Source organism: Periophthalmus magnuspinnatus, chromosome 9 (assembly GCF_009829125.3).
Source record: "Periophthalmus magnuspinnatus isolate fPerMag1 chromosome 9, fPerMag1.2.pri, whole genome shotgun sequence".
Taxonomy (NCBI): Eukaryota; Metazoa; Chordata; class Actinopteri; order Gobiiformes; family Gobiidae; genus Periophthalmus; species Periophthalmus magnuspinnatus.
In genome coordinates this window covers 29,089,932-29,107,319 of record NC_047134.1, presented here as the reverse complement: position 1 = coordinate 29,107,319, position 17,388 = coordinate 29,089,932, and the positions used below count along the sequence as shown (strand labels likewise).

Below are 17,388 nucleotides of genomic sequence, written 5' to 3'. Positions count from 1 at the left end.
TTCTACAAACAATAGAAGGGAAACTCTGCAAATTGGATGCATTATAATACAAACATAACAAAAGCATGATTAATCTCAAGGGTTATTCTCCACAGAGACAGACAAGTTTGACACCATACTGTGGAACATTATAGACAAAGGAACAAAATGACAAATACGAGTCAGGTTTGATGCAAGTCTACTCACATTAAGGGCACATGTTTTAAATGCAACAAACAAACTAGCCTGAAGGAAACCAAACCAAACAAAAATTGAAATGACATTGTATGATTTATTTTTTTTTACCTTTAAATGTTTCGGTCTCTGAAAACACATGCAAATTTATGAAGCTGAATCACCACACCTGAATGAAAATTATATAGCAATGCCTCTGCCCTTTATAATATGCGGTATGTGCAGATCCATTGTAATTATTGTGACGTGTTTAAAACATTTACTTTTGGTTTCTATTTCAAGTTGGCAATGATGGTGGTTATGGTGATGCTTTTTAGTAATTATTGGTAGCTAGTTTAAAGTTTCAAAGGTAGTCATGTGTTTGATGTATTGGATGTGTTTTTTAAATAAATAATTATGCACATTTATTTATTTTTTTATTTTCACAAGGCTAGAGGCATGTTTGTTTCTCAGTAGTACACTATATGAAACTCCTGCCCAGTTTAGGAGAATTTACAACAAAAGTGGGCGGGGCAGAATAAGGTCAATATGGTCAGTATTGCCTGTTTCTCTTGCTCATGGGTCGTGAAACAGGTATACTGGGTACTAGAATTGCAATTAGCTTGGCAAAAGTGGCAGATGCATGAGAGCGGCTACATCAAGGGAGAGGCAGGTGCGTGAGAGCAGCTACAGGTGAGAGATGGACAGGTGTGTGAGGAAAGACGTAAGCTGTAAATGAGTGTGGTTACAGTATTTTTCTTTTAAATGAGCAACAAAAAGTAATGTCACCTAGTTTTAGAGACTAGGAACGGATTAAAAAAGGACTAAGAAAGGACTAAGAAAGGTTCCAACAAGGGAGCAGTGTCAAGAAAAAATATATAAAACTAATGAAAAAGGTAAAACTATTGTACCCAATGCTAAAAATACAACAACAACAACAACAAAAAAAACAAAAAACAAAAAAACAAACTCTAAAATATCAAATATCAAACAAGGGAGAAGAGCAGCTGTTATTTACTCATGGGACCACAGGTTCAGCAACAACAGCCTAAAATAATGCCAGAGTGCTGCATTGAGCAGTACTTACACGCTCTCGCTTCACAGAGTCACCATCCAGGCTCCCAGGCAGATACCACCTTCCACAGCAGCCGTTGCCCCCAGTTTCTCGTTCAGTTCATTCTGCACTTTTCTCTGTGGGTCGTGGACTCCTCTCCTCTCGGCAGCAGTGACTGCAGCAATGAGCTCTCAGACTGGAGGCACGAGGACCTCCAAATGTGAGCATTTATACAGATATTTCTTGAGTACCAAAAGAAACCCTTATTTTACATGTTATTATGTTTTATTTATTGTTCAATATTTATGTATATAAATGATGAAACATCCAAGATCCATAAGTACATCAAGAACAAGGCCCCAACAGATGACGTGCTCAATGAATGTCTCAGACAATGGAGTACAAAGGAAGAGGCGCTGGAGGTACCATCATAGGAGGACAAGCCCCTGCATGGGATGTACCACCAGAACATAACTGAAGTGGCTGATTCTGTGGTCTGTATCTCCTCCTGTGACCAGCTTATGATTCCTGCTGGGTATCTAATAACTGGCAGGGTGTAGCTGTTTATTGCTCGGGTCTTGTTCTTGCCATTGCGCTGACTCCTTAGGACTTGCCTTACTCATTGGAGGTATTTGGCCGTGGCTGCTTTCCTTGTTTCCTCTTCAATGTTGCCATTTGCTTGTGGGATACCAAGGCACTTGTAACTGTCCTCAAAGTCTGTTATTGTTCCTTCTGAGAGTGAGACCCCTTCTGTGTGGACGACCTTCCCGCTCTTTGTCACTATCCGGCTACACTTCTCAAGCCCGAATGAACTTCCAATGTCTGTGCTGTAGATCCTGGTGGTGTGGATCAGTGAGTCGATGTCTTGCTCATTCTTAGTGTACAGCTTGATGACTGATGGTGACCCCATTCCTGAGTCGATATCCATAGCCAGTGTTGTTGATGATTTGGCTGAGGGGGTTCAGACCTATGCAGAACAGCAGTGGGGACAATGTATCTCCTTGGTATATGCCACATTTGATGGTCACTTGTGCAAGTGGCTTGCCATTGGTCTCAGGGATGGTTTTCCACAACTTCATTGAGTTTGAAATGAAGGCTCTCAGAGCCCTGTTGATGTTGTACAGCTCCAGGCATTCAGTGATCCATGTGTGTGGCATTGAGTCATAGGCTTTCTTGTAATCAATCCAGGCAGTGCACAGGTTGGTCATACGGGTTCTGCAGTCTCGGGCGTCTGTTCGGTCTACCAGGAGCTGGTGTTTGGCTCCCCTGGTGTCTTTGCCGATGCCCTTCTGTGCTGTGCTCATCCATGTGCCCACTTATCTTGCCGCAATGACATGAGCTTCCATGCTGTGGAGAGACATGTTATTGACCGACAGTTGGATGGGACTGTACCCTTTGAGACATCCTTCTGGATCAGGATCATTCGCCCTTTGGTTAGCCATTCAGGCTGAGTCCCATCCATTAGCAGCTGGTTCATTTGTGCTGCCAGACGCTCATGGAGAGCAGTGAGTTTCTTGAGGCAGTAGGCATAGCTCATGTCAAGGACTGGTGTAGTCCAGTTTTTCGTACCTGAGATTCTTTCCTGGATGTCTGCCACTGTGATGGTGACTGGACTCTGTGGTCTTCTCTCAGAGCCATCAGCCACTGTGCATCGCTGTTATGTGTTGTTTCCTTCTCTCATATACCTTTCCCGTACTGTTCAGTTGTAGCTTTGGTGGATCTGCTCTAGTGTTATTACTCTGCCATTCAGCGTACAACTTTCGCCGGTTATGTTGCAAACAGATGGTTTATTTGTCTGGCTTCATAAGCAACCCGAGTCAGAGGGGTTACATAAACAGGATATATTTTATTTTTTATTTATGTATGTGTGTGTGTGTGTGGGGGTGTGTGTGGGTGTGTGGGGGTGGGTGTGTGTGTGTGTGTGTGTGTGTGTATATGTATATGTATATATATATATATATATATATATATATATATATATATATATATATATATAAATTTATGGGAAATTTACTACAGAATAGGCATGAGTTGTCTAAAAGTGCCTACTTTTTGTAATGGGGCACTATAGAGTTTATGGGGGAGGGGTTAAAAAGTGAGCAATAAAAAGTGAGCTAAAATTCATAGTATTTAGAGCAGAAAGTTTTAGTGGAATATTACATTAAAGCTTGTATTGTAGTGTTAGATTTTATTTCATGTTTTTCAGACAAAAATGTCTCACTGCATTAACCCTGTTTGGCCACAAAGGGGCGCAATTGATCTTACAACAGGTAAACGTTGAAAGTAGCGTGTTCAGATTCTCTTTTATTGTGCCTGGCTGTCGTGACTTTTTAGTTATTGAAAAGTAAATGTTTTGGGTGTGCTTCTATTTTATTCTGCATTCACAACAGGTCAATTTAAATTTGTATAAAAACAACAAAAAAATATTCAGTTCAATATTACAGCTAAAGCTTCTAAAACCATTAAAAATGTGCAACAATTAAAGTAGCATTAATATGTGTAGCTACCTAAACACAGCATGGTAAAAATACACTTTGTACAGTCCTAAAATGACTAGGTTTAATTCATTTAGTCCTTAATCTAACATTTACAAAACACAGACACCAATAAACTTACTCATTTATTCCAATGAACTTTGTATTTATTATTTCACAGTTATAACTATTTAAGCAACTTTTGAAGTATGTCATCTGATGCAATTATTATTTTTTTTAAATACATTTTTATTAAACATATACTGAACAAAATGATTTATTGTCGAAAACTTTTTTTTAAAGGTAATCAAACAAAACACACAGCAAAGAATTGTGTATAAAAATCTTTTATAGGAGTCTTGATTGTAAGATACTGTAATAATTACACATCACTAAAAATGCACATCGTATTTACATAAAGTCTGTGTGGATGAGAAGTGAGTTCTTTAAGCGTAGAGAGACTCGTAGCCATTTCTCCTGCTGTTGGATCTGCAGGTGATCACACACACGCTCAGCATTCCAAAGAACTGCAATGACAAACACAAAATATAAAATATAATTAAACAACACCAGTAAAATTAATATTCAGTGTCTCGTTGACTGATGGTTTTCAGAATGTAAATGTGATGTCATACTCCCAGTAGGCCTGTCACGTAACAAATTTTCAAGTATGATATACAGTATTACTGAAGTAAATATAGACAATAAATGATAACATGGAAACCAAACCATAAATCAGAATTATCCACAAAACACGATTCTAAATGTACAATATTGGTCCGAGCAATAAATTGGTATAAAAGATTGTAACTTTTGCTTATTGTAGTATCATAAATATGTAGGGGTAACTTTATTTAATCTTTAATCAGTCTTTTTTGGATTAATAGACCTTGAAACTTGTACACGGAAGTGCTACAAGTGTGAATGTTTAAATAGAGAAATGAGAGTACAACGTCCCACACAATATAAAATGTTGCAGCGTAGGTTTTGAAGTTGTGATACACTGTAGCCGTGGATATGGCCAGCATTGTAGTCAACACAAATCATCGTTTTTAACCTTCAAGGTGCTCAAAGAACTTTACATTAAGGAACCACTCCCCCATTCACACACACATTCAGACACCAGTGTACACGGATATGACATTATATCAAAAGAATTGAACTACCAACTTGGACAACGCTCTGCCAACTGAGCTACTGTCGCCCCAAATAATAGTTGAAATAATTTGTACTTTTGGTTTATAGAATATTTCTGAATGAAGTTTCATTCATATCATTGTTGAAAATCTGACAGTCTTTGCATTTTTTATTGTCAAAATAATTATTCTGAATTTTGTGTAGGTATCGTGTGGTTGTGAATGGTCAGAGGCATCAGTACCTGTTTTATTGTATATGTATGTTTTTATCTAATTTTTATCTTGTACAGTGTCCTTGGGTGTTTTGAAAGGCGCTTATAAATAAAATGCATTATTATTATTATTATTACCTTGACGATGGCAAATCCCAGAATGACCAGCATGGCATAGCTCAAAGACTCATGGAGGAGGGTTAGCAGCTTCACCTCACAGCCCTGAAAGCATAGAGCACAAATTCATTTAACTCTGCTAAAAAGAGAAAAAGAACATACACTTGCACATTTCTTTTCCTGACAAATTAAAAATCAAAGACTGGATTACATCAGTCCTGTGCCAATGCAAGATGCCATTTTTACGGAGCAAGATTCATTTAGTGTTACGTAACAGTGAATTTACTTACCTTTCTAACTTGAGTGAAAGTGAATGTGGCTTTATTATGACGCTAGAACAATAGGTGTTGTAAAATTGTGGGAGAGATATTGAGAAAATGCTCATTCTCTTAACCCAATGTCACAATGTAATAATAACAGTTTAGTTCAGTTAAATGTTGACCGTAACAAAACCAGACCGTACTAAAGTTTAAAATTAGACATTTGTTAATGATTAATAAAAATATAATTAATATTGTTGCTTAATACCTGATAAGGAAATGTAAACAACTATACATTTCCTAAAAATAAAACAGTTTTTGGTTGTAATAATCAATTGCTGCAATTGTCCCTACGAAATAAAAATATATTTTTCTGTCCTACTATGTATAAAACCTGGAGATAGACCGATATATCACATCTGACTGATATTTACACTTTTTAGCAGTTATCTCCAGCACCGACCGGTATTTTGTTTGGGATGATCATGTGATTAAACAGAAGAAATAAAGCTTCATTTGAACAATTAAGGGCAAAAAAAAAAATTGCACAAAATGTTTTATGCGCTCTATGCCACGTTCACATACAACGGGGCAAATCGTGTCAAGGATATGTTTTTGTTTTTTATGGAATAGCACAAGTCGTAGTCAATGTCTATGCCTCTTTACATATTTGAGGTAAAACATGGCTGTAGATGGCAAAATACCATTGCCATAGATGTTATTATTCCATACACTTTATCAACAGTAATTGTGATCGTAGTCATTTCAAATCACATATTTTGGGGAAGATAATCTGAATCAGCCCTATATATCGACCAAATATCAGCAGGATTTATCAGCCGTCACTGCCCTGGATTCTAAACATTCATATGGGTCAATCTCTAGTATGTTCTCAGCATTACTTAATCCTTCACATACCTCTGTGTTGAGCAGATCTACTTGGTCCAGTTTCCCAGTGCATGAGGTGGAGTTGGGTTTGCAGCAGGACAAAGGCACTGTGTTGTTTCTGGAGAACCAGGTGGTGTTGGTCCAACTGGTGTAGTTCTTCACTCCACAACACTGCAACTGTAAAGGCACAAGAAAGATACATGTGTCAAAAATGTAGGGTTGTCAAAAGTATTGTACATAAACAGGGCAAATGTGGCCTCCTTTTCTTAAATAATTTCAGAAACGTCTTTACATTACCACGCAGTCTTATACTAGTGGTGGTAAATCTAAAGAAAATACTGTTTAGTGTTAAAAATTAGATTCTACCTTAATTTTTATCATTGTGGTATCAAAATCTGTATTGAGTATTGAAGCTATTCCTTAGTATTAAAATCATGTGGGTGAGAGGCTGTGATCACATGACTATACCAACCTGTGACTGAAGGTAATCCACTGCTTTAGAGTCTGCATCCTGTCCATCGTACTTTGCAAAAACAACATTCATAGAACGATCCAGATCCTTGTTTATCTAAAATGAAAATCACACCAAAAGAAGAATTTTTTCATATCATTCTCAAAATTGTGATTTTTCTGGCCGGCATTGCAATTGCACCTAGGACTTTGGAATTAATGTTTTAATAATAGGAAGTTCACATTTTCAACATGTTTAGAATTGACAAAAAGACTGAAATACAAACTAATATATAAAAAAAACAAAAAAACAAAACAAAACACATGAATCACATTATAACATTGTTGTACAGAAATAAAACTACAGGGTTAAGAGTTTTTATGTAGAATAAGATAGGAGTTTTTGTTATTTGTGGAGGAAATTATCGCACTTCAAAAAAATGTAACGCGTAATAATATTTGAGGTAATGAGACTAATCAGACTCAAAAATTGGTTTACGATTCACCCTCCTGCATTCTGGATGACGTTATAGGAGCCTTCGGGCTAGATCCAGCAGACTAATGGACAGTTTCTTTGTCAGGGCTGTCACACTCCAAGACTTGAACTTTAAATGACGCACTTTAAACATAAGCGCTTAAGTAATGCAAATGTAATGAATGACAATATGCTCATGTCATACCAACCTCTGTCACATAATGCTCTGCTGTATGTACATTTTTATCTAGTACTTGCAGTTTTAGCATCTAACCAGTGTGTAATCAAGCATTTCCTGGAACTGTACTTCATCTGCAACTTTGTGCCAAAACAGAGCATCATTAGTCAGCCATTTCCTCTGAGTTCTCCTTACACTTGAGTTCAGGAGAGGACACACAGTGAGGATCGCACCAGATCCAGACCCAGTGTAATCTGTTTAACTTGCGCTAACACAATTGTTACAGATTGTGAATAAAGCTTTTCCACACAATGGTTCAGCAATAGGTGACCTTACGAGCCATTATGCATTGAGGTAAGTTATGAAATACAATGCTTTGGAAACAATACTGTTATCTGCTTATTAACGCCTTATAGTAGAATACTGAAATTAATTTATGGTCCTGACACAATAACGCTAGAATCAGAGTAGACTTATCCCCAAAAAACTATTCTAAATGAATCATATGGTTAAAATGGTACCAAGATAAATACTGACCTCCAAAATTGATTGTACATAATAATAATAATATATTGAATGATAACTTGATATAGTAATTATCATGACAGGCCTAAGCTATATTTTACCAAGGAGCCTCATTTATAACCATTACTAAAAAAAATATTATAAATGTTTTTGTATTATCCATCAAGAACGCTACAGTTAGCATATTCTTAGGTTGAATTGGATAGTGCTTTTACAGTGTACTTATTAACAAAAAACTGCAGTACCCCAGCTTTAATGTGTTATTATGAGATAAAAAGGATAGAAATGACAAAATACCAGTATGTCCTTATCACTACGTCGTCTTTGTTGTGTTTCATGGCAGGAAATCTCAACCCCTCCCTTCAAGTTACTAGCAAATTTTTAGGAATATTGCCTCCCATACAGATAAACTGTCCATTTCAAACACAGATCTAAATTTCCCATGTTCTCAGACTGGTTATAATTAGAACAGGGTATTTTTATGTTCTAACCGCTAGTATTTTTTTTAAGGTTAAGGGTTAAACTATCTTTTAAACCTCTCAAAAGCATAAACAGATCAACTGCACATCACATGTTTTAACTACTGTGCAACTGTGACACAAAATCAGGACAGCTCTTAAGAAAAACTCCTACTCCCAGAAACTTAACTCATCATAATTCAATACTCACCATGCCTCTGAAAATGAAGGCGCACACCAACGCTGCCACTTCAGCCACAAAAATCACCATAATGATCAGGAAGAACTGAAAGTAGAAAGTACAGTTCAGTTAGGATGCGTTATAAACTATTTGAAATTTTAAATCAAGTTCAAAAGATTAAAAAAAGTAATAATTTGCTAGATGTGGCTTTATTTCTATGTGAACTAGCTATTATGTTTTTGTCAATAGACCAAATATTTACAGAAATTAGTAACATATATCTATCATTTTTGGCAATTTTAGCTTCAAATTCTACCATAATGACACTCATCCTCAGGTTGAAGCACATGAACTGACCTCAAATTTCTGCTAAATAAATAAATGAATAATAATTCATATTTTATGTTGTATTGTGTTCTTCTATACTTACACAGCTAAGGCCGACTTTGGATTCCCGGACCGTGGAGCAGCATCCCACAATGCCAAAGATGAACATGACGACACTGATGCTGATGATGATGACTGCGGGGATGAGGGTGTAACGGTCGTTGATGAAACTGTCAAAGTTGTCATACGTTTTGAACACATATGATCCAACATAGGCCATAAACGCTCCAGCAGCCTGGAAAACGAAACATCACATTCTTAGCATAAATAGGACGGTGAAACAGGACCTACCTATATGTCTTTTACATTTCATAACATCAACAACTTTAGCATATATACGGTAATTAAGCCTCTTAAGGAAGATTACCTTAACTCTACACTTAATCTTGAATGACCCACATTACACTATTTTCTGATCTATAAAGTTGTTTCCTCTAAGAACTAAGAGTTCAATAAAAATTGTGATGGTATCCTGTAACATGAAAGCTACCACTGCATGACATCACAAGGTGGAACAGAGCATTTTGAGCTTTGGACATGTAGACAGACTAATAATAAATGATTACTCAAACATTTGTGAATGAAACAAAACACATAGGTATGTTTTCAGGAGGTAATGAGATTATAACATGGCTAAAAGCTCACAAGAGTCAATTTCACATAATACAGGACATTTAAAGTGATAGTACATAACTTTCTGGAGGTGGCACGTCACCTGCATGATTCCATGAAAATAGAAAATTAAAACCATACTTTGAACATTCTCAATGGGGACAGATACATTATATGCCATACTATAGAGCAGGGGCGTTAAACTCATTTTCACCGAGGGCCACATCAGCAAAATGGCCGCCATCAAGGGCCAGATGTAACTGTGCAGCAGTGTAAATATCACTAAATGTAACCGAATGTCATGTAAAATAAATGTAATTACTTTCTAACTTGTTAAATAACGGTTTCTGTGATAAACTGACATTTTTAAAAGTGTATATCTGGTCGGGACACACCTGCTAACAGACCTTCAGCTCTGCTTCAAATACGGCCTTTTACAGCCTTTTAATTATTGGACAATTTGTTGTTTTTCTTGAAGGCTAACTTTTGCATACTTAGCTCCATGTTTGGTGTCAAAATGTCAGCGTAGATTGTACCGACCCCGCCTCATAACACAAAAAACATACAGTTTTTTTCTCCTCAAAGCACAAACTTGTATTCGCCTTCACCTTTCTTCCTCCAAACTTCCTTCCATGCCAACAATTTTCCTCTTCATGAACATTTTGTGATGATTATTTGCAAATATTTCTCAGTTCCACTTGCTGGGAAAATCTCATTAGCTTATTGTCAGTGCAAACATTAAAGCAGTATAGACTTATTGTAAAATGACAGTCATGCCTTTTAATATACCTTCTCGCTGGCCACATAAAATGACGTGGTGGGCCGCATTTGGCCCCCGGGCCTTGAGTTTGACACATGTGCTATAGAGTATTATAGCTAAAGGAACAACATTTCCATGGAAACAAACCCTTGCCCTTGTCCAGGCCAAATAGGAGTTGGTTTTGTGGAAATGCAAGCCTCCTCAGAGTAAGGACGTGTGTGTTTTTCAGTGCAATAATAATGAAATAACATACTTTTATTTAAGTCTATTTTTGGAGAAATGAAAGTTACATACTATGGCTTTAAGCTAAAACACACTTGCAGGGACAATGATTTTAACACAATAATAAATCATGTTTATCCTGCGGTATTATATTACTAACATAGTTTCTGCTGTGAAAGACATTATCAAGGGAGATATTTGTTATGGCAACACTGGAAAGACAAGGAACTTTCCACTTGCACTTAAACTGGTCCCACTGCATTACCCTTATTAAAAATTAATACACTAAAAGGTTTATAAAGAAAAGAAGGAGATATTATGATAAATATTGAATCATAGTTTATATATTTTGTATTTTGAAATATTTACAATTCTGTCTAAATAATGTTGGTCTACGATGTCAAAGGAGAAGTTCATGTTGTGTATTGCTGTTATTGAGTCAGTGACAAACCCAAGTACTGGAAGCTAAACTACTCTGAATACTTGAAATTGTATACTTGTATTCCCCTGGGCCAGTTTTAGGCTAATACAATGACATTTCTGAAGTAGCTCCCCAAACGGTTTTTATATTTCCACATTTTGTTCATGTATTTGGACCAATTGTGTCTTGCCCCTGTATAGATATATTGTATAAGCAGCTCTTCAGGTCAAAATAAACTCTTACACACTTACTGCGGTGAGTAATTAGGATGCTTGGAATGTATATGGTAATTGAGGAATAACTCTGAACCACTGCAAACAATTCTTTCATGTTTTTAAGTCAAGTCAAAATCTGGAACAGCACCTTTAAGCCTATGCAAAAACAAGGTTAAAGAGCCCTGAACTAACAGGCATGGGATGTCTGTGTTTTGTTGTTGAGCTGTCACTGATGCAGCTCCGATCTGAACAAGCGCTACAAGAATGGAATGCAGTGGAGCTGGATTTTTAAATGTCAAGGTAATATATTGTTCCCCAGGTACTTTTCACATTTTGTTTTTCAATAATTCCAGATCAGATAAAGGGGCACATTTTTAAAGGGAAACTTTTTGGGTAGGGTGGGTTGGGTCCATCACTTGGTTTTCTCCATTGAGATGTTATCGCTTTGTCTGTAATGCCCCACAGTACGGCATTAAGCATTTATCTAAACTCTATGGAGAGGTGACCCAGCTTACACTAAGAATTCATGTTTTTCACGGTATACTGTTGAGCAGAAAAATACTGTATAACATTCTAGAAAAAAGCAATAACATTTCCATGGAGATAAGCAATTGGCAGAATCGTACTGCAGAAATGTTACACAGTGCACCTTTAATAATTGCACTTAGGGCAACTGGTTACTTTGACTTTTTATATTGTGCTATGATGAGATTAGGTCACACTTTCACTTTTGGAAAGCAGGAGTTTATATTCAAGCACTGATGATATGGTATGTTTAATCCTTAACTAATCACTATTATGAATTACTTATTTTACCTGAAACCCAAATTATAAAAGTCTAAAAATATATAGGAGAACTCTGAAGCCAAAGCACATGATATGATGATGTCATTGTTGGTGCGTATCCAACCATAACAATGAATCACTCAACTGAGGTCTAAGTGCATATGTTTTTTCTAATTACAACTTGGTTTTATGAGATAGTGACTGTGCTAAACGTTTATCGTAGTTTCACACCAGTTAAGAAAAAAAAGAAAAGTACAAAAATAGAAAAGTACAGAAAAGTACAAAAATAAAGGAAGTAGAAGTGAGTTGTTAAACAGAATACCCTATTTAAGTTATCAATAACAAAAATCCCATCCACAATGTAGGGACAATTTATGCACATTTTTCTGACAGTTTAAACCTTCATTTAACAAAATAAAGGTGTTGAAATTGATTCTTGTTAGTCTGTTTATAACTATTGCGCAATTTAGACAGGTTTGGCACCTGTGAATGCTAGGTAACAGTTATGGTTATGCATGTCATATTTACAGCCTATGTTCAACCAGGAAGTAAATTATAAACTTCCCCAAATTAAAAAAGAAAAAAAAAAGAATTGTGAAATGATTAGTCTACCCAGACATATGAACTTAAAAATATTGCGTTGTCATACAGTTGCACTATATCCCCCTTTAGCCAATCATTCCTGACATTCTTCATAGAGCTACTATAGACTGTGTAAGGTCCTTTGTTCTGTTTCTCTGGAATAAGATGAGATTTTTTGAGCGATTACGAACAAGTGGTAGAAAGGGGGGCAGGGACTGGACTAGAAGGATCCCGTGACTGTGGAGTGATTAGGAGAGTGAGTCATAAGGCACTCTACAAACAGGTGCCCTTACATCAGCAGGGTCACATCAGTATCAACTCAATGGAGAAAACCACAACTATTTGATTTATACTCGGAATAGGCTGTTAAAGAGAACGGGACAGTGTAGTTCTCAGAGGCCAAGAAGTTAACCTTACAAACTTTAGCTTTTAGCTTAGGTTAAAATCCACCAACAACATACTTCAAATTTGACTGAAAAATGCTTGATAATGTGTGCTTTTTATACATACAAAACAACACTGTTATTAGACAAATGTTATATGAATTCTACTAGTTCTTTAAAGTATGATTGGGGAAGTGTATCTATGACTGTGGAAATTCCATCTAGTACGATAATGTAGTACTAGCGTCGTTTCAATCTTGATTTCAAACAGGCATTGTCAAATTTTCAAAACGTGATCTGAATCATGAGGTCTGTTTATTTTGCGACTCTAAATAAAATGTGTTTCTCTTATTTCTACACTTAAAGGGCCCATATTACACTATTTTCTATGTTATAATGCTGTTTCCTCATCACAAACATGTTTTGTTTCATTCGCACATATTTAACACACAAACCTGCATATTTAAGCCGAATTCTTTTCTCAAACAGTAAAACACTCTGTTCCACCTTATGAAGTCATGTGGTAATACAGGAAGTCCTCCACAGTGTTTTTAAACTCTATACACCTTCACTAGAATCATTTGGATAATTCCAGCCCTGAAGTTGTTAATCGCTAAGGTATAATAAAGGTTTACTCAAACATGTGTGAATGAAACAAAACACAACTTCAGATATGTTTTTCAGGAAGTAACAACATATGGTAGTTCATTATCAGAAATTGTGACATTAAATAGAATAATAAAGTGTCTTTAATCCTGTTCTTCAAATTTATCAAAGTGGACAGTCTCTTTTTTGCACAACTCTCATCTTTTATCCAATTTTATCTTATCACTTCATGCTATTGGTCAATAAAAGTTAATAAAATAGACTGAGAGGTGAGGTCACTGAAGGACTATAAAACAAAGTACATATTTAACCACAGGAAAACAACCGTGTGTGTTCTGCCTGTTACAGTTTTTCCTTGCAAATGAGCAGAGACAGGCCTGCTTCTCTCTCACTTTCTAACGCAATTACATGACTGGCCGCGGGCTCCTTCTTGAAGCCAATTTTCTCGTGTAAACAGGGGAAATCAGTGTTAGCAAACCGAGTCAAATAGAAAAGGACATGATAAATTGGTTGATGTCCAAATTTTGATAAAACGCCAAGAATTCTCTCTCTCCACACACATCCGCAGAGTGAATCAGAGGTAGTTCTGTCTCATCTATGAGTCAGCATTAGTGTGAATTCTAACACTATGGGGTGGGAGGTGGGCTTACTGGAAATGCATCTGAAATACATAAAGCAAAATGAGGAAGCTAGAAGTAGGACATATGATTATAACGCTTAACATTGATTTATGTGTATTTAAAATTAAAATAGATCCTGACGTTTGTTTCCAGGGCCTATGCAATATCCAAATAACTCCTAACCCAATTCTGGAAAGCAGGCAAGTAGGAACAACAGCAATGGGTTGTGAAACTTCTATCATCCAAGTTTTGGTTATTCAATGGGACATATTTACTTAATATGATTTGATATAGCCTGCTGTTTCTGAGTAGTTGCCACATTGGAATGATCCCAGACTGTCTGACCATTTCTTAACCTCTTTTTTCCCTTTAGTAAAATGCTTTTGTCTTTTAAACAAAAGCTGCATTCGACCAGTATAGATGCTGTTAAACTGTTTGCTTTGTCAGATACATAAGATCAGAAACATTCACTCTATTATTATTTTTTTTTTTGAAAGACTTTAAACTTTACTGGTTCCACAGTCAACAATAATTATATAATAACACACATAAGGACAGGGCATATAGAAGGCATAAATCTACTGACCCAAAATATCAAGCTGAGGAAGAGGAGCACGGTTTTGGACGTGATAATCCCGCAGTCCATCTTGTTGTTTTGAGCAGCAGTGGAGATGGAAGAGATGAAAAAGAGGATGTTTAGCTGCGTTGGTCCACTTAAGTGTCTCTTTAAGCCGAGTCGAGATGCTAAAAGCGCCTGTGCAGCTGCGAGGGCTGGTCACAAGTTCTCTCAGTCTGTCAGTCTGCGGTGATCACACACAGTCACATGATTCGTGTGCGGAAGAAAGAAAGCAGCGATGTGATAAAACAGGTCCCACACAGCAGCCAGCGTTTACGCCCCCTACTTGGCCTCGCGCGCGTTACGCACGTTACGACGCTGACCTTTGACACGTGCTTACGTCATACAGTATGAGATTCCTGTCTTTTTCAAACCTACAAACACTTTAAGACAAAAACTGGTTCATCCTAAGGACAAAATACCGCGACATAAACAAAGTAATGTAGTCTACTTCAGTCAGTGTAGTGAAGAGTGCAGTGAGCGTTACATTGGAGAAACTAAACAGCTACTCCAGCTACTCCTATCACCTCTACAGTGTGTAGGTGTATATGTCTACTTATGGCAAGAAAATATTTTAGTGTAGTTTTAATGTAAGTCAGCCTTTTGAGTAGGCTAAATAGTTGGACTAATGGTTTTATTTCATCATAAACTCTCACAGGTAAAACTTTAGCCCTTATCACACACAGCAGTTAGATCAGGTTAGGCGCACCTGCAGAACAATGTAAATGTATTCAAAAATGAAATCATCCTAGTTATTTTCAGAGTTTGAATATTATGAATTCCTGGGTTATCAGGCTGTGTTCATCCTCGAAGCTCAAAAGGTTCCATTTCACCTTGTGATGTAATTAAAACCCTATAATGCCAAATGCATCAAATTTGATACAAGAATTTCTGAGACCTAGTGCATTACCTTATGGTAAAAAACTTCACTCAAAACCCTCTTGTATCCCATCTGATACATGTTTTCTACCCCCTGGTGGATAGCTTTATCACTACAACAATTATAACACAGTGCATGGGACAATCCAAGATGGCCGCCTTCAGGTAGTTCCCAACTCACTGGATCAAGGTAAAGAAAATTGTGATTTTTTCAATTTTCCAGTGACATTTTCTTTGAAACTTTTAGTAATATTCTAACATGAACACTTAATCTGTTGAAGCAAGTTATAATTACATATTTTTTTGCATTTTAGTATGTAGTAAAATTGTGTATAAAATTTGTGTTCAAATTTGATACTACAGGTAAAAAGGGGAATTTGGCAGTAAATCCCTCAATTAGCATTATTTTTCTTTTCTTGGTGCAATATGCATTATATTGATGATTTTGTATCATAAAAATGTTTTTATCAATCAATTACACAAATTTCAGACTGAAATGTTATATTTACAACAAATAATTGCAATCGAAAATTGATAAACCTACATTTCTTACTTTAGATGGCTAAACGGTACAGTGTTGAAGATGTCCTATGCTTTCTTGATGGCAATTCAAGCGACATAAAGGAGTTGATGTCTGCAGACGATGAAGTGTTGGATAAAGATTGGACTCCTAATGCAGACTATGATGAAGAAAACTCTAGTACTGATAGTAGCAATGAGGATGATAAAACTCTAGATGGTGGGCTTGAAGAGGAAGAAGAAGGTCTTACAATGTCACAGGCAACAAAACAGTGTGATAGAAGGAAAGTGAAAAGAAAAAAGAAGAGAAAGGCACATACAGATGCTGACGTTGAAAGCAGTCATGACCAGATTAACACAGAAGAAGGAGGTCCAACAGTAACACAGGCCAAAAGAACAAATAAATCTGCAAATAATAAAGTGAAAACGAAGGAGTACAGGTGGAGAAAGGAACAATTTGACCCTCCAGATGTTCCATTTATTGAGAGTGCTGATGAAGGCATCGAAGAAAGGAGTGAGTTTATACCTTACATGTATTTCAAACAGTTTGTCACTGATGACATGATACAGCTGGTTGCAGATCAAACAAACCTTTTCAGTGTGCAGAAGGAAGGGAAATCAGTCAACACAAATGTCAAAGAAATTGAGCAGGGCCTTGGCATGTACATGTTCATGGGTTTGGTTCAGATGCCCAATGTAAGAGGATCTAGGATCGGAAGACCAAACAATATGTCATGGTTCCCAGACCATCCATCGTGGAAACCTATAATAGATTCATGGGGGGTGTGGATCTTTTGGATATGCTGTCTGCCCTATACAAATACAGCTTCAAAACCAGAAGATGGTACTTGTATATCTGGTGGCATAGTGCCACAATTGCACTCATCAATGCTTGGTCCCTGTACCGACAAGACCTGAAGGCACTGCACCTAGAGAAAAAACACCATGCCCCTGAGAAGATTTCAGGCATCAGTTGGCTTTTCCCTCATAAGTGCAAGAAAAGCAAAAGTCAGGGTTGGCAGACCACTCTCTTCTCCACCAGTATGCCCTCCACTGCACTCCCCACCAGCACAATCACCAACACCACCATCACAGAGGAGGTGGCGATCAACCAGTGTGCCACCGGATGTGAGAAGGGATATCGTCGACCACTTCCCATCCTGGGAAAAGCGACAAAGGTGCAAGCACTGCACAGGACACTTTTCCCATGTGCGCTGTG

At 37.0% G+C, this 17,388-nt stretch overlaps 1 protein-coding gene across 1 annotated transcript; it reads right to left on the bottom strand.

Moving 5' to 3' along the window:
- Positions 1-3,927: 3,927 nt before the first annotated feature.
- Positions 3,928-14,986, bottom strand: tspan36 (tetraspanin 36). The gene is made up of 7 exons (XM_033973291.2): positions 14,742-14,986; positions 8,992-9,183; positions 8,592-8,666; positions 6,767-6,862; positions 6,325-6,471; positions 5,168-5,251; positions 3,928-4,208 (listed from the first exon to the last, which is right to left on the bottom strand). Exons 1-7 carry the CDS (start codon positions 14,799-14,801, stop codon positions 4,128-4,130), a joined length of 735 nt encoding a protein of 244 aa, XP_033829182.1. The 5' UTR covers positions 14,802-14,986; the 3' UTR covers positions 3,928-4,127.
- Positions 14,987-17,388: the final 2,402 nt, after the last annotated feature.

What these genes read in the sequence shown, in the direction of transcription:
- tspan36 (XM_033973291.2), bottom strand. Translation starts at nt 14,801, where the DNA reads ATGGACTGCGGGATTATCACGTCCAAAACCGTGCTCCTCTTCCTCAGC. An exon ending in TGGATTACCTTCAGTCACAG is followed by an intron (nt 6,472 to 6,766) that starts GTTGGTATAGTC and finishes GTGCCTTTACAG; the next exon opens with TTGCAGTGTTGTGGAGTGAA. An exon ending in TAGATCTGCTCAACACAGAG is followed by an intron (nt 5,252 to 6,324) that starts GTATGTGAAGGA and finishes CTATGCTTTCAG; the next exon opens with GGCTGTGAGGTGAAGCTGCT.